The sequence below is a fragment of the Bactrocera tryoni genome, chromosome 1 (genome assembly GCF_016617805.1).
Source record: "Bactrocera tryoni isolate S06 chromosome 1, CSIRO_BtryS06_freeze2, whole genome shotgun sequence".
Classification (NCBI taxonomy): domain Eukaryota; kingdom Metazoa; phylum Arthropoda; class Insecta; order Diptera; family Tephritidae; genus Bactrocera; species Bactrocera tryoni.
Genome location: NC_052499.1, coordinates 21,719,249 through 21,742,437, shown reverse-complemented (window position 1 = coordinate 21,742,437; position 23,189 = coordinate 21,719,249). Strand labels below are relative to the sequence as shown.

General features: G+C 37.9%; 1 protein-coding gene across 2 annotated transcripts in view; it reads left to right on the top strand.

Annotated features, from left to right (window-relative positions):
* Window positions 1–23,189, top strand: part of LOC120777727 (acetylcholine receptor subunit alpha-like 1) — a 292,174-nt gene that overhangs the window by 250,139 nt on the left and 18,846 nt on the right. For both annotated transcript variants that reach the window (XM_040109218.1, XM_040109225.1), the window contains exons 5-7: window positions 7,937–8,117; window positions 21,296–21,756; window positions 21,831–22,045. In XM_040109218.1, coding sequence (XP_039965152.1) covers window positions 7,937–8,117; window positions 21,296–21,756; window positions 21,831–22,045 — 857 coding nt within the window. The remainder of the gene's footprint in view (window positions 1–7,936; window positions 8,118–21,295; window positions 21,757–21,830; window positions 22,046–23,189) is intronic.

Sequence of the window (23,189 nt, the reverse complement as noted above, 5' to 3'; positions counted from 1 at the left end):
AAATCCCATGTAATTTCAATGGGAAATGTATCGTGCTTGGGGCAAGGTTTATTATGAAAATTAAGGGCTTTTTATGGTCTGATATTTTTTTTTAGATGGAAAACTAAAAGTTTAGGGGGCGTCTCGTCAAAAATAATTAATTTGGTAAATAACGGACACCCTAATAAGCATTGGCTGGCTAACTCTACTAGCAGAGCTCTCCTACTTAGGCATGGACCATAATGGTTTGCCTTAGAGACCTTACCATAGGCTTTTTCAATGTGCCGTTACAAAATTCCATACCGCCCGTATCCAATATCTACCCCGGGTCCAAAAAAACTTAATAAGTTTTATCCAGATAACTCCATTTTTTCTTATTTTATCGCTTAGCGGGGAAAACAAACAGATGGTCAAACAGACTTCCAAGTGTTTTCTCATCTGTATTGTTCACGTTTTTGCAGGTAAAATAGCACAGGAATAATTTAAGGCTTATACAGCGTATCAGCTTCTCAACTGTGAACAGATCCCAAGTGCTACCACCTGTTGCGAATAGTTATTCTGAACTTGATCTCCACGCTTGGCTTTTTGGTGGAATTTATGCAGGTTCAGAGGTATATAAAGTCTTTAACTTCTACAAATTTAGAGCTGGTGGCAGTGAGGCAAGGAATCTTTGTGCCTGGCCTCCAGGTAATTTGCCTTGTGCTCGGTTCCCACAAGACCAACCTCATTCGATTAGTGGAAAAGGCTGCACTGACGGCTTTGTTGAACCCCTTTGATCTTAATACCATCAACGTTTCCCAGTAGCATTCCATTTTAGAGTAGACAGTGCCACTACAGCTGATATTGGCGACACGTTTGTTTTTCCAGTATAATATTGAAGAACACGCTCGAGATAGAATAGCCCTGTCTAATACTTCGTTTGTTATCGAAAGGCAAAGAGAGGTCCTTCTCGGTTTTGCTTGAACTGATTGATGGTTATGCTTCCATACAGGGAACTGCAGGCTCAGGAAGCACTTGTTCAACATGGGCATAGTCTATGAGCAAGCTGCTGGTTCTGCGACTTAGAACAGGAAACTCCAGAAACCCTGATTATGGATTGTCCACTAATTTGCAGAAGCAGACTCAAGGCACTAGGCCCAGTCATTATCGTGGACCTTTGTGACCATATGTGATATCCCTCCCCTATATCACATATAGACCATAGGTTGCAGTGCAAGGCCCCAATTTTCCTATATATTGTTATGCTTAACTCCATTCTGCATAACCGTATGAGGTTCGCGTTGATACAAAATTTGGATATGGCATCGAAAAGGCAATTTTTATCAGTGATGTGGAAAACAGCTTTGAAATTGACGAAAAGGTCACGGGTGTCGATCTTGATTTGACGTATTGAAAAAATCTGGTCGGCGGTGGTTTTTCCAGTTCTAAAATCACACTAATTAGATTCAATCAGTTTACGTACAATAAGTTTAAGTCTTCCAATACTGTCGAAAGGAGCTTGTAAGCAATTTCCGCGATAATTAGTGCATACTGCAAGATCTCCCTTCTTTTGGTTTGGGCAGAATCTCATATTTCAATCATTGGGCATGTATTTCGGGTATCTCTTATCAGGTGTCTGTTCCTGTCTTTATAAAAGCCGACCCAGGACTAAAACGATTTGTTTACTGCCTTAACTTCTAATCCACGTTTGGTCCGAACTACTGCTAGCCAGAGGTTCAACCGGAATTTAGATTATGTCGTCATTTTGGTCATATATTTATAGTATATGAATCTACATACATATATCTATCATGATTAGTTTTAAATGTTAAAAACAATAATTGGGTGAATACAACTATTATTTTCCGTTCAACATGTTGTAATTGTACACAATAATGTCATGACTTGGTTTGGAAGGAGTAGTCTCCACTTGACCTTTAAGATATATTAGAAAAGCAGAGTACTTCACCACTGCCCATAAATGAATACCTAACAATAAATCATTTCACAAGAAAAGTAGTCTTTTGGCAAAGAAATAATAATTTTCGACGAAAAAATTAAGCTATATCCGACCAGCAACTACATATGAGGTAAACAAGGAAGAAATAATTTAGTTTTTCAGCAGTTGAATGTGCTAATATTAAAAAAAAAAAATTCAAAACCGGGAACTACGCTATAATGCGCACATTAATTAATTAAAGCAACCGTATTTGTGTATACCATACATATAAATAATTTACGTACTATATCTACTTATATAGACTTCACTTCCCCAAACCGACCGCATTTCGGGAAAACACATATCTTTGTACATTTTTTCAAAAAAATATTATACCACCAAATACAAGACCTACAAACGCTTAATTGGTTTCGTCTGACAGTTAAAGTTGGCCGCTTTTCACGAGCGATAAGTGAAAAAAGAAAACGGCATTGCCGCCAAACGACGTCACGTACACAGAAATATACAGGAAAAAGCACTTTGTCGCATAAAAGGCTGAGCGGGCTGTGAGATCGTCTGGGGGGTTTAGGCAATTATGCTCCGAAGCACATAAAGCTAAAACACATCGCAACCCTTGAATACATGAACACATTTGTATGTGCATATATTACAGCCACGCTCATCTATGTATATATGTATGCATCTAGCAAGTAAGCATGTAAATCTGCTCAGCCACCATAATACTACCGATTTTGACGCGTCACAAAGTAAGGCAGCACTTAAAAGCTCGAAAACCAAAGAAGCACACATTTACACTTCGCTATGTGCACACACACGCTCACTTGCGGACGCGCTTTCATTCATTTGCACCCTTCAATTTCTACTCGCAGGCAGCCTTTACTTTACTTCAGTTTGCTTCAGTATTTCCGAGCTTAGGTTGCTCATTACTTACTACTTAGTTGGTTGGTTAGTGGCGGAAAGTTTGATGTGCGGACTTATGGTATATAAATATGTGTATATAAATACCCAGTAGGAAAAACTTAAGTGATAACGAGTTTTTCTATAAGGACGCTGCAAAAGTAGACCAATAGGGACTCTTTAAAATTTCTCTTCAGTAAGTCTTGCCATTTCATAGTGGAAAGATATATGATCCAACAACGAGTCGAAGTTATTAAAATTGACTAGCGAAATTCGGAATCAGGGGCCTCAACTTTAAGATCGCTACGTTCAATTCAAGGTCGTCATAATCGACCTGTCAGATCAACAAAGTGGACAAATCTAAATCCATAGTCACAGTACAAAATGTTTCGGTGCCAGTGAGACAAAGAAGTGGCCGAATTGTCGAAAATATTGCTGCCGCTAGCGCATCAATTGAGGAAGACCCAAATCAGTCCCTCACACATCGGTCTCAAGCTTTGGAGATCTCTGTGACGTCGTTATGATGAAGTTGGCGAAAATATCTTAGCCTACATTCTTTCAAGATCAAATTAAGGTTTGGTGCGGTTTACGGGCCGACGGCGTCATTGGGCCGTACTTCTTCCGCGATGATCAAGATCGGCATAAGACTGTGAATGGAAGTCACCACCGCTCAATGATAACCGAGTATTTTTGGCCCGAATCGGATGATATGGACATGGATATTGCCCAACAGGACGGCGCCAAAAGCCACACAGCGAATGTCACAATCGACTTATTGAAAACCAAGTTTCGCTTTCAGACTTAGCCTGATAGTAGAGGAAAATAGTTGATTATCCTTCGTAATAAAGTCCAAGATAAAACGGAACTTCTAGAAGCTATAAAGGGATCTGTTGACGCTCATTTAATCTACAAAAATAGTTCCGATACAACACATGCACTTGGAAATATCTCTCTCTCTCTCTCTCTCTCTCTATTTCTCAATCTCTTTCTGTCATTCTTTTTCTATCACTCTTTTTCTTCGCTTCTTCTTTGCAAAAGCCATCAATTCCTACAGGGTATACATGTGTGTGATGCTACCCAAACGCATACCCTCTTTGTTCGCGCATTGAATGTCGTCTGCTACTTACTGTCTGCGATATCATAATGCCGCCTCTTCTCTTGCTCCACATCTATCTCACGGTTGCCCACTCTGTGCCCCCCTTACTGTTTGCCATTTCTATTCGCGCTTAATTCCACCAATTAATTTTCATGATGATCCGAGAAATTAAAATCACTCAAATTGTGGCGAAGCGTATAACGAAATAAGTGTGTTTGTTTGGCTATCTCCAACTCTTGCGAGAGTCTAGGTACGGTGAACTGGTTAGGCGTTGATTATTGCTGACACCAAACTCATTGCTGGAGCTTAGAAGCCCCACACGCCATTTATGACTTGCAGCCAGCAGTGCCACACCTCCGCCTAGGCAGCGAAATCACATGAAGCAAAGCTTTTGGAACTTGTGCTGTCTGCTAAGTAGGTCGTAGTCGCTCTTTTATCAGCTGCAATGTGCCACTTAGTGATTGGTGTCAAATGCGTGTTGAGAGGACGTGCGACACATCGTGCTGGGTTTGTCTTGCCACAGAGCGGCGCAGCGAAATGCGTCCTGGGATCACGTCACTCGTGCAGCCGACAAAGTATCAAGTGCGTGTCTGGTGCGCGGCACGAGTAGCGTGGTGAACTTCTGCTATTGCAACTGAAAGTGTAACGCTTTTATATGTCAGTGAAGCGAATATTATATCAATGTATGTATATTGAAATATCTCTAATGTCATAATGTGATTGCTGATGATGAGCTCTTGCGTTGTTTAATTTTGATAAATTGACATAAGCTCTTGTGCTGGTTATGATATGTATACTCAGGTCGAAACAACATAAAATTATTTGCGGTTGCATCGCAGCTCTAATAATCTTCAGTAATGTTCACTAATTCAAAATATTCCATTCAAGAACTGTGATAAGGCAGCTGTAGTATATACTATATACCATAATAGTCCTGTATGGACCATTCCGACAATTCAGCAGCTTCTTGGTGAGAAAAGGGCACGCGAAAATGATCGATGTCTCAAAAATTTAGGGACTAAAGTGCTTTAAGCGAAGCACATTTGTTCTCATATACATACATATGTATATCACACCGAACGTATATTTAGTAATGAATAAAGATTGGGTCAGACTAAGCAGCAGAAACCACCTTATATAAAACTCTCTGAAGCAGTCTGTTAATTTTAATCTGACTGGCCATCAATTTTAAAACTTTTAGTCTCTGCAATTGTTCCCATGTTACAGGGTCCGGCACAAGTGTAACCAATTAAAAAAGCCATAAATTCTGTTTGGAAAATTATTTTTATTTACATATTTTAAAGTACAAAATGTGTGAAAATAATCATAAATTCAAGACCAATTCACTTTTGCTCGATATGACCACCTTTTGCCTTAACTATGGCCTTGAGGCTGTCAAAAAACGAATCTCAAGCTGCCCGAATGTGACTTGCCGGTATTTTGGCTCACTTACGGACAATGGCTTTCTTCAGCATCTCGAGGCTGTTGTATTTTTTACTTCGGATCTTGCTCTCCATTGTGTGGTCGTAATGAAGTTCGGAACGTTGTTTTTCAGCCATTCTTGGTTCACTCGCGCTTTGTGAAACGGTGCTGAGTCTTGTTGAAACGTCCATGGTTTGCGACCGAAATCTTTGTCGCATTTGACGCTAGGCTCGATGAAAACAATTGGAGAGCGCTAATTTGCGGTGACAGCAGCCCAAACCATTATTTGTGGCGGGTGCTACCTTCTAGTGGCCAACCGATGATTTAGATTCTCGTATGAACGGTCGGTCAAGTAAACCCTGTCGTTTTGAGAGTTTATGAATTGCTCAATTGGAAAAATTTTTTCGTCAGAAAACACAATGTTCGGAATTTGACCGCTTTCGGCCAAGCGATGCAACTACTTCGCTCTCTCAAGTCTTACTTGTTGCTGCTTCGGTGTGAGATCATGGGCCTTTTGGAACTTGTAAGGCTCGACCTTGAGCTCATTTTTCAGTATGCGTCCGATTTTCAGTTCTTTAGCCATTTGATTGGCACTTCGTCGGGGATTTCGATCAAGTCGCTTCTTCATTTTCCGAACCATCTCACGTGACGTTGCAGTCTTTTGATGACTACCTCCATGGCGTTTTGCGATGCTACCAGTATCATTGCAACGAATGATGGTGCGATAAACAAAAACTTTATTCACATTCAGGTGTTTGAGCTCACGAACAATGGCTGGCTGTGATTTTCCAGCTAAATATAAGGCAATCACACTATTACGTTTGAATTCACTTGCTGATCACTTTTTTTTCTGTTCACTTTTGTACACTTGTGAACAATACTCCGAACTGTCATTCAGCAAATTTATAAACAGCTGATTCCAGTGCGACAGCTGCGCGAACGGTCTGAAGTTGGTTACACTTCGAGTGCCGGACCCTGTAAATAGCAACGGTTCCATAATTTTCTTCAAAGCCCTTTTTACAATTTACATAGTGATTCAAACATATAGTTTGCAAGAAAAATCCGGAAAATATTTAGCCATGATAAGTGCAACGATATAATCTAAGCTCAATATACTTGACCTAGCAGTGCTCCGACTTCCTAAACCTATCTGAAAAGTATGTTTTCTGGAGGTCTTCAAAGTAGAGCTTTATAAAAGCGAATCAAATTTTTTTTCTCGAAGTGACTTTTTCAAGTTTTGAAAGAAAAGGAAATCCTGCGGGAACAAATCTGGAGTACACAGAGAGTACAAGTATGACAGTAAGCTGTAGCCTAATTTGAACCGTTTTTTGCATCGCGATGAGGAAATTTTGAACTTTTTCATTGCCATGGGGAACCTGATGTTCTATGTAAAATCAGCCCAATCATGAATCACATTTTGTAAATCCGAGAAAACGGTCTCTATCACCTTTCGACCATTAGAACAGTTTTTATATTCTCCAGAGCAAATTCGCCGTGTTAAAGTTTCGGCTGTTCCTAGATCTCTGGTATCTGCCAGTGAATACGTGTATCGTCGAACGACACGAATTATAGTAGCAACGGACTGCACTTAGACAACATCGCTCATGGTCTCACAGTTGCATTTGGAAGCCATTTTTTTACACCTGGATATGGCTTATCAAAAACTAACGTATGATCACGACGAAACTCTTTAAACTAATTTTGTCAAAGGTCGCAGTCATCGAAGGGAAAAAGTCACAGTATTCTCTGTCACAACACCTTTTGATACTACTGTGTGATTTCTATTCTAAACACAGGAATGGAACAACCGACCGATTTCCGATCATTTTCCATCAGCCCAATCACACCAGATCACAATAAACTCTATTTTCAGCTGTTGAGTCTGTACACATTTTTTTCTAAATACCGTTTTCTTTTTGCTCATGCTTGACAGTATGGAACATATTTGCTTCATGAGAATAAAGTTTTATAAAATGTCAAGTTTATAACAGTCAATCAGAGAATATGAAACCGAATGTATTTTTTTTACAAATGTATAACTTGAGCTTGTCAATGGCCTTAGCACTTAGCGTAAACTTTGTTTGTTTTGATTGGGTCAGTCTAGCCGCCCCTTCACTCCTTTTGGGCATTCCGTGATACTTCATTGTTCTCGAATGGGTTTTCGGTTACTTAGAACGAAAAGTTTTATAAACGAAATTATTGACTCACTGTTGAGGACATGACATATTTAATACCACTAGATTACTCCTAACTGTACAGACATATACAGTTTATATAGTTATACTGCATAAGCTAATTACCGTTGAAAATAGTGCTCGAAACATCTTTTAAGAATGAACTAGCCAACTATTTACTAGATACTATCTCTGAGGCCTGCACATATAATATATATATTTGGATATTTCACAAAAGTTATAAAAAAAGTAGTTATTACTATTTTTTACTTTTAATTTGCGTTTATTTATTTATACGTATGTATTTAGTCAACGCAATTATTAAAATACAAATTCACATGCTTTTCAATAATGAATTTGACATCGTGTTATATTAACGCTTACAGGCACATAAGTTAATTGTCTTTAAATTCACTCTTCTCTTTGCAGCGCTGACGGCAATTACGAAGTGACAATAATGACAAAAGCAATTTTACATCACACCGGCAAAGTGGTGTGGAAGCCGCCCGCCATTTACAAATCGTTTTGCGAAATCGATGTCGAATATTTTCCATTCGATGAGCAGACGTGTTTCATGAAATTCGGCTCATGGACATACGATGGTTATATGGTGAGTTCAATTAGAAAAAAATATATGTATGTTGGAACCAAATGAATAGTTGCACGTAAATGAAATGTTTGAAATATTTGCAGGTTTTAAGAGGGATGTATGTTTGCACATTTAAATGCATATTTTTATTAAATAATAATTGTTCTAATTCTTTCGAAAGCAGTACTTGTAAAAAACGATATTCTGCTTTTGAAATATTGCAATATTTATATCTACAAACAAAACCTTGAATCTTGAGAACACTTAACTGAATGTTCCTCTATAATATTTGATAAAGGTCTTTGACAAACAGAAAATCCTTAATAAAGCAGAATACCGTGGATGCGGAAGCAATTCAAAGCCCAATTCAAGAATTTTAGCCAACGCGTTCACTGACTTGTGACACGGTGCATTGCTTTGGTTAAAAAGCTCTTTCTTTTTCTTCAAATGCGACTGTTTTTCGGCTGTATAATAGTCGCTGTTGATAGTTATTCGATTTTCTAGGCATAAGAAACCAAATATTATAAATTATTTCATCTGCATCCCAAATTCCAGACGTCATTACCATGCCAGCCAACTGTTGCATTTTTCCACGCTTTGGAGCGTGAGCAGTTCGCTCTGTTGACTCTCGTTTGCACTTCGGAGTGAAATGATAAAGCCACGTTTTATCTATGACAATATGTCGATGCAAAACTTGGGTTTATTACGTTTAAACATGTCCAAACATTGCTCCGAATCATCACCCACTTTTCATGGGGCTTTCTCATATCCAAATATTGGTAAACGATATGATATACAAATTCAGTTTATATCTGTAAGTGCTTTCTATCTCGCACAACTGCACTTTGCGGTCATCCAAAATTATTTTCTGGACTTTCTTGACGTTTTTATCGGTAACAACCTCTTTAGGGAGTCCACTCGAAATGAGGTTGCAGACAAGACGACTCTCTTTCGTGCGACTTCTTCAATCTGCTCTTGGAAAAAGTAATTCGAGGTGCAAACCTAAATAGGGAAGGTACCATTTTTTATAAGTCTGTAGAACTGCTGGCGTACGCGGATGATATTGATATCATTGGTCTCATCAACCGCGCCGTTGGTTCTGCTTTCTCCAAAATGGATAAGGAAGCGAAGCTAATCGATCTGGTAGTGAACGAATGCACGACGAAATATCTGCTGTCATCAAACAAGCAGTCGTTGCACTCACGACTTGACTGCCAGACCTAACTTCGAAGTCGTTGAAAATTTAGTCTATCTTGGAACCAGTATTAACAGCAATAACAACGTCAGCCTCGAAATCCAACGCAGAATAACTCTTGCCAAGAGGTGCTACTTCAGACTGAGTAAGCAATTGAGAAACAAAGTCCTCTCTTGACGAACAAAAACCAAACTGTATAAGTCACTCATCATTCCCACTCTGTTATATGGTGTAGAGGCACGGACGGTACGAGTTTTCCAGAGAAAGGTTCTGCTGGGTATTTATGGCCCATTGCGCATTGGCCATGACGAGTTACGCATTCAATGAACGCTGATCTGTATGACATATACGACGACATTGGCATAGTTCAACGAATTAAAAGACAGCGGCTAAACTCCGCCCGATTGGACGAAAACACAGAGGAAGAGGAAGACTTCGCTTGGAATCTTCAATTGGCGTCACATTGCAGAAAGAAGAAACGGCTGGATCGCTGTTGTTAACTCGGCTATAACCTCGTAAGCGCTGCTTACGCCAGTAAAGAAAAAGAAGACTTGGCCTAGAAGTCGTCATCAAACCTTACTATTGTTTCAACTGTTTCTTCCTTCAAAAAGCAAAATTTTTGAACAACATGCGATATTCTTTTATAACCATTTTGTTACAATAACAAAATATGCCTCACTCAAAATGTTATACTTCTTAAATTGAAGGTTAAGGTCAATTACAAGTCATATGGATTTAATTGTAGTAGCGCCTTCTATAGCAGACCTGGGACTTTTCCTTAAACTGTTATAAACTTCTTGACTACGACACAACCAATCTTTCCCAATGGTTTCGGACAGGCCAGACTGTCTCATTTTATATATTATAGAATCTATCAATTGAACCTCTTACTCTGAATTGTTTTATGAAGGTATAAATTTTACTCCCTGAATGAAATAAACCTATTTTAAATTCTTTTTTAGTTTTGTGTTCTACGAACTTATATCTGTAAAAAAATTACGGAAATTGTTATGAAGAAAATCTATAAAATAATTTCGCCAAGTATCTACCGGGAGTCATGAGAGAAATTGAAATGCAGATGTTGTGCATATATAGTTCGATTCTCTTACATAGCAAGACCATAGTTTGACCTAGGAATATAATAAGTTGAAATTTTTACTTTAATGGAAACCACTTTTGCAGTCCCTAATTTGGCCAAAATTGCACTATTTGACAAACTTATGAAACCAATAACCTAGCTTTTGCGGCCTGTCACCATGGTATTACTAGTTAACACTCTTAGCCAGAATTTTTTCCCCTCAAGCGCCTGCAAGTTTGACAATTTGACAATTCTATACACACTTCTGAGCATCAGTGTTAACACGTGTTTGTGCGTGCAGCAGACACAGCTGCATTATATGCTATGTACTGTTACAATGACAGTTTGAGAAATATCCAACTGTCAAAAAGTGAGCAAGCATCACATTCATGTAAAATGGCAGCACACAAAAGCAAATAAAGTCAAGCTATTGCGTATAGTTGTGGGAGTGAGGAGGGAGCGGTAGCGAGTGACGAAGACAATTGAATCAGGGACAAGGGACATTTGTGCGAGAGAATGCAATAAGACAAATGTCAATGATGTCAGACAGGGTGAATTTAAAGAGGGGCGTAAAATGATAAAGTGAAATGAAATGAGATGAAATGAAGTGAAAAAGTCATAGGCCACGCAAGAGCGTACTAGTGTGTGTTGAAAAATGATAACAAAGAAAGAAAGTGAAAAAACACAAAATATTACAACAAAAGAAATGAAGCGGAGAAATAATGTGAGTGATTTGAAATGAGTTTTTATAAAAGCGTCGGGTGCGAGGTGCTATGTAACATGAGAGGCAGACCGCAACTGTTGCATAGCTGAAAATGATGCTTACAATTGCCTAGCCTGTAAAAAGTATGGAGTGGTCAGCGCACAAAATAAATAATGCTACAATAAAAAAGTAACAGAAAATCTACGAGATAAAAAGTGAGGCCAAGTGAACTTCAAACAAAGGTTTCAAGGAAAAAAATATTTTTTATTTACAGTTTTATATGTTAACAGTAACAGTTCTTTATTAACTTATTTCAATTGTGTTGTAATTGTTGCTTCTTGATAGACATGCGTCCCAAATGATTGATTACGCTTTTTTGTTTCTTTTAACAATGGTGTAGAACATTGCTTTAATAACGCGTTATCGCATAAAATAGTACTTCCTTCTTGAAAATGTAATTACCCTTACTCACCATAAATTATTGTGTCAGGTAGCTGAAAAACTTTGCCTCACATCAAAATATTTTATATAATTTTTAGCACCATAGTTGTCATTTGATCATTCTATAAAAAATAGATATGACCGAGGCGGTCTTTTTTATAACTTGAAATTCTGTCTATAGTACATAACTAACATCCAGGAATATTGAAAAGTCAAAAAAAAATATTTTCGTATTTCTAATCTAATTTCAACTTATTTTTTTATATTTATAATGAGCTTTAATGAACCAAATATGTACCATTTTGGTCGACTACTCTTTACCATTTTTCCGCTAGAGACATTATTCCATCAGTGTAAAACTGTTGTGGTTTCTCGGCGAAAAACTGCGACAAGTAATTTTCACAGGCTTCTCTTGCAGCCAACTTTACTTCATTAAGGGCGTTCTGCATTGACCAAAAGAAATGGTAGGTCAAGGCTATATGGTGGATGCATCAAAATTTCCCAGCCAAGCTCTTCCAGTTTTTGTCAAGTCATCAAAGATGTGTGTGGTCTAGCGTTATCAAACATCGACCTTCTTTTTGTAGCCAACTTCTTTTAAATGGTTCAAAATTGTTTGATGATGAATGTTAAATTCGTTAGCGATGTCATGGCTGCTTATGTGACGGTCATGGTCAATCTTTTCCATTATTTCATAAAATTTTTCAACTGTAGGTAGACCGGAGCGAGGTGCAACTTTTACATCGAAATTTCTAGAACGGAACAACAAACTATAGTTGTGCTACACGAACTGATATGGTCAGCTGCCAAAGTTATGGCGTTCAGTCTTTGGCATGGGTCTGAAATGCTTTAAAAGACAAATGCGTATCTGGCGCTGTTGACACTTCTCCTGTTCCAAGACCACATAAGTTCGCTGGAAAACTTTTAATGCTTTCTAGTCTTCTCAACGATTTACGATTTATATTCTCGACGATAATCAAAATTAACTCGAGTAAAGAGGTGTACTGAACAATTTTTTTGCACTATTGCCTTATACTAGAAGCCTCGCCTAATTTTATGAAGATATATCGTCGTATGGTAGCTACATGCTATGGTGACTCAAAATTTCAGACGATGTCTCGAAAACTGAGGCAATAATTTGCATATCTAGCCAGACAGAAAGACCTTCAGACGAAGAGACAGACGTTATTGGCTATTTACTCAACTCGTCACACTGATCATTTATATAGACACTTCAACGGTTTTCTAACGTTTCTTTTTAGGTCTTACAAGCATCGTGGCAAACTTAATATACCCTCTTCTTCTTCTTCTGTATTGGCGTAGGCATCGCTTACGCCATTATTGCCGACTTTTCAACAGCGCGCCAGTTGTTCTTCTTTTTCACGGTTCGGCGCGATTTCGAGATACCAAGTGGAGCCAATTGCTTCCCCTGGTCTTTCTAACGAAGAGAAGGTCTTCGTCATACTCTGATTACCCGGCGGGTAGTACAACGAATACTGTCAGAGCTGGAGTGTTTCCATCCGTTCGGACGACATTACCTAGCCAGCGTAACCGCTATCTATGAACTATGTCAATGTCGTCACAAATCTCATTGTTCCATCGGTGAGGTGCCATTGCGCCAAGCACCATGAATTTTCAGCAGAACTTTTCTCTTGAAAACTCGTAACGTCGACTCGTCAGATGTTGTCATTGTTCATGCCTCTACACTATATAGCAGGTCGGAGATGGTGAGTAACGTGTACAGTTTTGTCTTTGTTCGTGGAGAGAGGACTTTACTTCTCAGTTGCCCACGAAGTCCATAGTAGCATGTGTTGGCATATAGTGAGTCTCCTCGTCTGAAACCTCGCTTTTCTCAACGTCAGCTTACACAGCCGTATTAACTTTGAGGGAATACCAAGTTCAGACATAGTAGCATAGAGACAGCGCCTTTTCGATCTGCCAAAGGCAACTTTGAAATTGACGAAGAGGTCGTTGATGTCGATTCTCTTTTCACGGGTCTTTTCTTCTTTTTAGGAGGGGTGTTTTTTACGTGACGGGTCTCAAACCCAGCGCACATCCCTTCGGAGCTTTAGCTTGCCTTCAAATGGTTGTTTTTTTGGTCTTAGAACGGAAATCGTGAATTCCTTGAGCTTATTTTGAGACTTTTTAAACTTATGTTGGTTACTTGAAAAGCCATGTTCTACAACTCTGACCTGAAACTCTAGTCTAATGGACTCAAGTCTATTCTTTCCGACAGTCAATCATCTAAATTCATGAAACCATGAATATTGCATTCAAGCTGAATGATTTGCCTCTTTACTAAAGATAAGATTTTTTCCATCTGTAAAAAGAATAATTTTATGGCTATCGACCGACTGTTGAACATAAATTGATTCACGGGCATTGCCAGAAGACGACCAGTTGACCGGCGGTAGACTTTAAAGAGGAGATTATCTCGAGAAAGTGATGACATTGATATTCTCGATATATCAATTTCCCTTAGTATAAGCGTATATTTTCTTAGGAGGTTTTTGCGAAAGCATTTGCGAAAAGTTTCTATGACTGCATTGTTTATATAACGACCTTATCTCCTTTTGTAATCAACTGACGTTTAGGAAAAAACGATTAGTAATGCGGTAAACAAATATTCTCAAAATATAAAGTCCTTTGTAAATCTTGTAACAAAATTTATGGCATAACTAAGTAAAAACAAGTTATATTTCTTAAAATAATAGTTCTAAGCTTCTACTTCTCATTCTTTTATCCTATTATGCGCAATTTAAAGTTTACTAGTACAGACTACATATATTCATATATACTAACATAGTATATTAAATTATATAATAGTATATATTTGAACATGTACAGTAATATGTCAACAAATAAATGGACTATTACACTTTCATCCGAAATGTTCAATCAAATAAATGTTACGATGAGCTCAGCGTAATCAATTTACTATTAAACTTGATTGGTAAGGCAATGCAATCGTCTCTTACAAATAACTCAACCAATTACCAGTAACACACACTCAAACATATATACATAGAATATATACTATATATACTTGTATATGCGATATTCTCCCGAAGCAAAGTGAAATAAGAAGAAGTCGCTTGAAACTGTCTTCCAAATAAGTTGAGAAAAATACTTGTAACAACAACAGCAACGACGGTAGTCATCAATAAAAACAAAGAACGAAAAAACTATTGACTGATGAGCGAAATTCACTTTTGCACAATTTTAAGCGAAAAGCAATAAGCTCGCAGGGAAAACGAAAAAAAGGACGGAACGAACTTGCGCTTTGACAAATTTTGATGGAAACCGGCAACTGGTAACTTACATGTATGTATGTGTTTGTGTGTATGTATGTGTTTATATGGATGTATATGTACATATGTATATATATGAATTTGTTTGTATATATGTATCTACGTTTAGTGCTTGTGTCCAAATAAATTTAAGCATTTTCTTGGAAGTTCGCTTATTTGTCCCACGCCGCATTTAAAGAATATTTGTCAGTACCATTAGCTTTTCTTAGGTTCACTGCTTTATTTTTTTGCTACTTCAAAATGTTTACATGCATTTGACAGCATAGGAAAGAAGAGTCCTGGCTTTAACGTCATTATACATATTTTCCCTTTTGCTACGTAACAATGTAGCTATCATCAATGTCTTTCTCTGGGTGGCGGAAAGAAGTGCCTAACTGTAAAATGCTTTGCAACTTTTATAAAGCCCAGAAGAATTTGTTTTATTTTTTAAAGATTAATAAAGGCTATACAGCATTTGTTGAGTATTTATACAGTACGCCATGGCGTATGAGCAACGCCGAATGTTTTAATTACTCGAATGCTCAAGTCAATTCATGTATAATTTTAACTACAAACAACTTTTAAAGCAGTGTTTGTATGGAAAAATTCTCCAAACGGTTTTTGTAAAGCAAATAATCTTGTATTAGAATATCGTTTTAGTTTCTACTGTAAAATATTAAAAAATTCCACACTTTATATCTGGGAGAAGTAAGATGAATTAGGCTTAGCTCTTTTTGATTGGTTTATTATTTTTAAGACAAAAACCTAAAATCACAGAACTTAAAAAATAACGGACGTCTTAGTATATATGTTTGCTGATAGTTCCGAATTCACAGAGATAGTCAAACATACTTCAAACTGTAAAATTCTCCAAAAGTATACTCAAAGTAGCTCAATTTAAATTGATTAAAAGGTAAACATTACAACACCCTGAAAACACATGTTAAATTACACTAATGGTTACAATAATTTATTACATTTAAGTAGTAGCTGATATAATGCTTAATTACCCAAATTCTCTTATTGACATATGTTGAACTAAAAGTTTTAATTTCTCGACAGCAACCAAATATGGCCAAAAAATTTTTTTCACAATCAATCTTAGGCCTTAATCATCACCACATGAAAGCTTAGTTTTTACAATATCTATTTTTTCTAATATCTAGGTCTCAGAATCTAATTAAATTAACTAGGCCTGACTTTCAAAATACCGCCAATATAACGATTACTTTATTCAAACACTTCTGCTCCAATAACTTAGCAAACTTATTTGGTAATTTTTCCTCGCACCGAAACACGTATGTTTTTATGTATGTATTACATAGCCAGTGACGGTAGTTAATGCTCCATTCAACCTTTTTGATCCATTAACCACTCTACCAAACTGCGAACATCCGAACCAAATACTAGCGCTTGTAATATTGGCCACCGCAGTACCTCATAACCTTTGGCTCAACACGCGCATACACAAGAAGATGCTTGATAAAGGCTGAGAATTTCAAGGATCCCTTCAATTTCATAAAATAATATTAAATTGTGTTCCATCAGTTTCTGCGATCACTATTGTATCACTCTCTCATTGAATACTTCAAGAAAAGTGGGGTCATCCAAACAAAAGTTATTTAAATCCAACGATCGAAGCTGAAGGGAAAGGTTGGAGAGGGAGTGTTTTGTCGGAGGCTTTGTATGAACATTCAGACTGCCAGAATCTGCAGTATCTTTCAAACAAATGACAGTTTTCAAGGTAACAGCAGATTTCCTTCTCCAAAGTGCGTCTTCTTTTGGAAAGGTATGTAATCTTTCCAAAAGCAGAGCTGCTATACCTGCTGATTGCTGACAGTGAGCCATACCGAGGAGTTTTGGATATCATAACGAGCTGTCCCAGTGGAATTATTCATTCCAGAGAATATTTAGCTATTCCAACCTAACTCTCGACCCTTCCTATATCATATCATGACGCATACAGTCATCGTCAAAACTCATCAATATTCCCAGGAGACTCTTATAACTCGCGAATTCCGCGTTCGCCTATTATTGAACGGTGCGTTCTTTTCAAAAGTGTTATATGTGAAAACAACAACAAATATGTTGAGTTTAATGCGATAAAAGACAGTGCGCACTCTGAGGTGTAACCCCAGATTTTCTTTACTATTATAAATAGATGAAATGAAAAGTACTGGAATATGAGACTTCAAATATTTTGTATTGATTTAATGTAGTAAAGACAGCTGGTATAGTTTGTTCGATTCGCTACTCTCTATTATTATCGATAAATATTATGGTTTCTAACAAAATCAGCTGCAATTTGGATGTTATAACTGCCACAAACTCAAAGAGTAGCTGGAGGCAATTGGCGAGGAATGAGCAGTTCTGAACACGTCACAGAGAGAGCTGTTTAAGGTCTTGACGGGGACTCAATATTTATGCCTGGTTTTTCTTCTTTTAAACTTATTCATGTTGGAAATGGTATGGAATTTTCTACACCAGCAAAATGCTGAAAATATAAATCAAGTAATACCGGATTTTGCAATAGGGATGATTTGGACTTGATCTGTATAAAATGGTTCTCACTTAAGAAATCAAGCCGTTGGACCACCGTAAACATCGTAAATTTGCTGATTTTGCCTTGGAAGAACAAGAAAACGATAACGATGTTTTTAAGAAAATCATCTTCTCCGATGAAGCTCACTTTCATCTGAATGATGCGGTAAATAAATAAAACTGTTCATTCTGATCCACAAATTATTCATGAACAACCATTATATGCTAAATTGTCAGTTTGTTGTGGTTTTTAGTCGAGTGGAATAATCGGTTTGAACTTCTTTCGAAATGAAGCTGGTGAAACCGTTACTGTCCAATGGAGAGTGGTATAAATCGATAATAAACAACTTTTATAGCCGCAATTGAAATGAGTTGATTCTGAAAACATCTGGTTCAAACAAGACGGAGCTAAGAGCCACACAGCACGTGCAACCCCCAAATTATTGCGAGAAAAGTTTAGAAATTCGATTATTTCAAGAAATTATGACTTTTCATGGCCTCCAAGAAGTTCTGATTTAGCAATATTAGACTACCTCGTGTGGGCATATTTGAAGCCATTGGTCCAAAGCAATAACCCAGACCTTCTTCAAGCTTTAAAAGTCAATATTGAAAGTGCTATTCCTGACATAAGACTTGAATTAGTGAAAAAAGTACTTGAAAATTGGATTCATCGAATACGTACCTACAAAAGAATTCAAGGAGGTCATTTGAATGATGTTATATTTAGAACTTAAGTGCAATGATTTTTCTCCTAAATAACCCATAATAACCATTTGATGTTCCTTAAAAATTAGTTTTTTATTTTTTTTTTTAAAGAAATCTGATCACTTTTATGGAAAAAAAAATATTAGATTTAACAAAGAAGTTCTAAAAATAACATATAGAATGAAGATTGTAGGATTATAAGCAAAAGTTTTAACGCCTATCCGTTTATATTTGACATATCTAGAAAAGTCCATTCACATTTACATAAGCACGCCTTTTCCTTTAAGAATTCTTTGCGTACTTCGTTTTATTTCACTGGCACGAATCGCCATCAGGGGCATGACAAATGCTAACAGTCAAAAGATTATCGCCTTATCATATTTTTACAACACAGCAGGCGCACGACGTTGCCACCATCACTTGTTGTATAACCACACAAACACATACCTACCCAATTGTAAGTACACATGTGTTGCATGCAACGTTGCATGACAATGCAGTATTCGCTGCCACGAAGAATATCAACGAAATTGAAGCGCATGAGTTGCGGGCATAAAAAATTCCGGCTGTCAGTCACCAGTCAAGCCACACTTGTTGGTAGTCCTAAGAAATTACCAACATCCGAGTTATGGTTGTTATGGGAAAATAAACGAATAAACTCGGAGGTGTTGAACGAATAGTAAGTAGGTGGGAGGTGTGAAATTTACGAGTGGAACGTTTCAAAACGGCTTGCAACAGATGGACGTAAAAGTAATATGCAAAAGAACAAAAAAAAACTCGTGAAAAAACTATGTGATAACCAGCAGCAACACGGAAATCTGAATGCTTCTAAATGATGGAACAGTATCAACAATTTTGATGCGGTGAAAGAAACTGAGCTTTCTACATATGTGATTTTATTTCCAGATGCCTTATATTTTTACTTAAGGGATGGATGATTATGGAAACGGCTTGCCATACTTTGAGTTGGTTGTCGTCCCTCCTCATAAATTGTAGTGGAGTCCCGGCACTTCCATGAAATTTGTACTTGATTTAATTAGAGAGCTTCCTTACCAAATCCTGAGAAGTATACTATTTTTAAATACTTAAGTCGACCGTTATTAATTACCTTTGGCAAAAACATGAGTTTTCCCTTATATTTTATATTGATTACGTCTTCAACTTCAACGCGACCATAGTTAAACTTTTTTGATCGGAAATTGTACAATTTGTTTCAAAAATAATTGAATTTCAAAAACTTATCTACATTATTTTCTTTGCCTGTCATCTTCTTCATTCCACCTTCCACCTTAGAAATCTACTAGCTTCTTTATTAGATTTTTAATTATGAAGGGGCGTAATGAAAGATCGTAGCTAGTCAAGTAAATTCCAGCCGACAGACCCACGTTCTGCAGCAATTGTCGCGGACTTTCTGTGTAGATAAGCGACTACACAAAATCCCAAATAATCCCACAAAAAATAGTGCAGCGATGTAAAATCACACGATCTTGAAGGCCAAGCCATAGGCCCACTAGACGACATAATGGGCTCACCAAAAGTTTCCTTCAATAAATTGATTGCATCGTTGGCTGTATGACACCTAGCGCCTTCTTGTTTGGAATTAAAAGTCGCCAACATCAACAAAGTTCAATTCAGTCACGAAAATGTCTTTCATCATGGCGCTTTAGCGTTTCCCATTGACTGTAACATAGTGGCCAGCAGCCTTTCTGAAGAAATGTAGACCAATGATTTCCTCTGCTCTTAGATCACAGCAAACAGTGACTTCTTTCGGAAGTAACGGCGCTCTTAGCATTTACCAAATGGCCGACGCACTTGATGGTCATTCAGCTTAAATTCTTGAAAGGGTTGAGTTCAGTAAGCCCGCAAACCAAGATCTTTCCCGAGAATCCTTCATAAAGTGGTTGGACATAGCTTCACTTGTTGCGCGCTATGATGGATAAACTCATTCGAGTCTTCTTCGATACTATGCTCCACAGCATTAATCGAGTCTTCCGCGAGCCTCTCCCCTCTTTCGGGGGTTCACGTCTTCATCCTGTTGACAAGTTGAAATACTTGGAGCTCGTCTTTGATAGAAAGCTTTCATGGATGCGAAATATTGAGCAGAGGGCTAAGAAGGGATCGGTTGCCCTATAATGAAGTAAGAAAAAATGGGAAAAGGTGGAGACTCTCACCAAATATGGTGTTCTAACTCTGCGTAACCGTAATTAAGTTAATAATCTTCTACGGTGTATTCGTCTAGTGGAGAGTGTTCGAAAACGCGACAGTTGCTAAAAAGTTTGAGCGTATGTAAGAAACGTCTCTCAGCGGCACCTCTGATGCACCAACAAAAACACTTAATACCATTTTGAAGACACCGCCCGTAGACATTGCAAGTAGTTGTATGGCTGGGAAGTATGCTCTTAGTCTCAAGGAAGCTGGATACATGAAGTGGTCCGAACAAGGACTCGATGAAATTCTCTCTTTCTTCAACTGCATGCCTGTAAACTTGAATAACTGCGTCGAAGAGGCCACTTGCGGCTCTCTGTGGTTGGGGAGAAGTCGCTGGAGAAGAGGCATAGTGAGCTGTTTGACGAATGCACCGAAACTGGAAGAGATAGTTGGAGGGGAGTTTACTGTAAGGAACTCTCCATCAATCTTAGCTTTAGGCTACCGAATTACTGTAGTATTTTTCAAGCAGAAGTGATCATGCACTTCAATAGTGATACCTGCTCTAAGCTATCCAGAAGACATAACCGAAACTAACATTAAGTGTCTCAACAAATTTGTGATAGGCTCAAAACGCTTTGTCGGTTTGTAAGAGTCTTATGATACAGTTTATAGAAGTTTTTAGATAGCACAATGGATTGGCGTTGTCATCTGTTCAAGCGAGATCGAGTTCTTAGCCTAATCTAACCTGGTATTTGGGTCGACGAACATATAGGTTGACGTAAAGACGTTCCGACCGCGTAAAAACAGTACACTCCAAAGACAAACCCACCAAAAATTCTAAAATAGTTTTCATTAAACTAATAATTCCGCGATTGTTTATAGTAATCACCTGAGGTGAGGTGAGGTAATTTACATACATAGAATATTCCTTTTTGGAACCGAGTATTTCATTTTAAGTAAAATAAACTGCTTTCTTGGGATGTACATTTTAGCTTCTTCTACTTTTGAGAGTTTCTATATATTTATTTTACACCTGTTATTATAGAATTTAATGCAATCAAAAATTGTAATTTCTAAAATCACTTTTTACTCCTTTAACAGGTGGATCTACGGCATTTGAAGCAAACAGCAGATTCGGACAACATCGAAGTGGGCATCGATCTGCAGGACTACTATATCTCTGTAGAGTGGGATATAATGCGTGTGCCGGCCGTGCGTAATGAGAAATTCTATAGTTGTTGTGAAGAGCCCTATTTGGATATCGTTTTCAATCTGACGTTGCGTCGCAAAACACTCTTCTACACTGTCAATCTAATCATACCATGTGTGGGTATCTCATTCCTATCGGTGTTGGTCTTCTATCTGCCCAGCGATTCCGGCGAGAAGATCTCACTTTGTATCAGCATTTTGCTATCGTTGACTGTGTTTTTTCTCCTGCTCGCCGAAATTATACCGCCAACATCGCTGACGGTGCCGTTACTGGGCAAATATTTGCTCTTCACTATGATGTTGGTGACGCTGTCGGTTGTGGTCACCATTGCGGTGCTTAATGTTAACTTTAGGTATGTAGCTAAAAACGAGACAAAATACACTTTACAATAACATATTTCGCTCTTCGCTCTCCTGCTCTTTATAGATCACCTGTGACGCATAAAATGGCGCCATGGGTACAACGTTTATTTATACAAATTTTACCCAAACTCCTTTGCATCGAACGACCGAAAAAAGACGAAGCCAACGAGGACGATCAACCGCCCGAAGTGCTAACCGATGTGTTCCATTTGCCACCGGATGTGGATAAATTCGTGAATTACGATTCGAAGCGATTTAGCGGCGATTATGGTATACCAGGTAAAATCTTAAGAACACATCTTTAGTATAATAATTCCCAATCAAGTGAGAGTCTGTAATAAATTATCATTTTTAATCAATGAAGATTAGTAACTACAAAACTTACTTTAAAATAAAAATCACTTGTCCAAGAAAAGACTAAAAACCTCTAACCGTAAAAGTATTTTAAGCAAATGCTTTGAAGATTACCGAAAACAATGCTGAAGATCAAGTATACGGAAGATAATTCCCCCAAGATCTCGTCGCGGTGGATTGGGGCAGTGGGGTTGCACTACGAAAAGTCAAGGAGACTCCGCCATGTGGGGTTCTGTCTCTTTTACTCTTGATCTCTGTAGTAAATAACCTGTTGAATGAACTTGAGGGGTGAGCCTGAGTGGGATGTTAGATGATGTTGCTGATATAATTAAAGGAAAACTCCTTGATATCGTTTATGAGTTAACACAAGTGTGCCTCAAAGTGGTAGTTAGCTGGGGGAAAAGAAGTGGCTTCGCTGCCCATTCATGTAAAACTTAACTGCTATTATTTAGGCATGTATCCTTTCCCTCATCGGGGGCTTTCGACTTCACCTTCGTCGAAAAGGTGAAGGACTTGGGCCTCATCCTTGAAAGAAAGAAATCATGGGAGCCCAATATTGAGGAGAGTGTGAGAAAGACATTGATTGACTTATATTGCGTTAAAGTAGCTTGTGGGGCTTTCACCAAAATATGTGCATTGGCATTGAGTTTTCCATTATGTATTTGCCTGGTGGAGGGCGCTCGTAAAAGCCACACTCACTAAGCAGCTGGAACAAGTTCACGAAAAAAAAAAATTGTAAAGTCGTCAAACTTTCAAGAAAGGCACCCTTACCCAAACAGGCAGGAGTTCCTTTGTTAGGCCTTGCATTCGAGCGCTAGATCTATGGGTCTAAGGAGAGAACAACAAGTGTTCGTCAACAACCGACATTTGCGTGGTTGCAAGTGGCCCAGAAAACGCTACATTGATAGGTGATCTCTCTGGATACAATCTCATTTATAGTCTGAAGTTCGTCTTTTGTTTGCATATTATAGTTTTACCAAGAATGGCTTAAATAAACAAACAAAAGAGTTTTTTTATCGATTTAAAAACTTAAGATTTGAAATAAAATATAAATGTTTCTGAAAAGCGA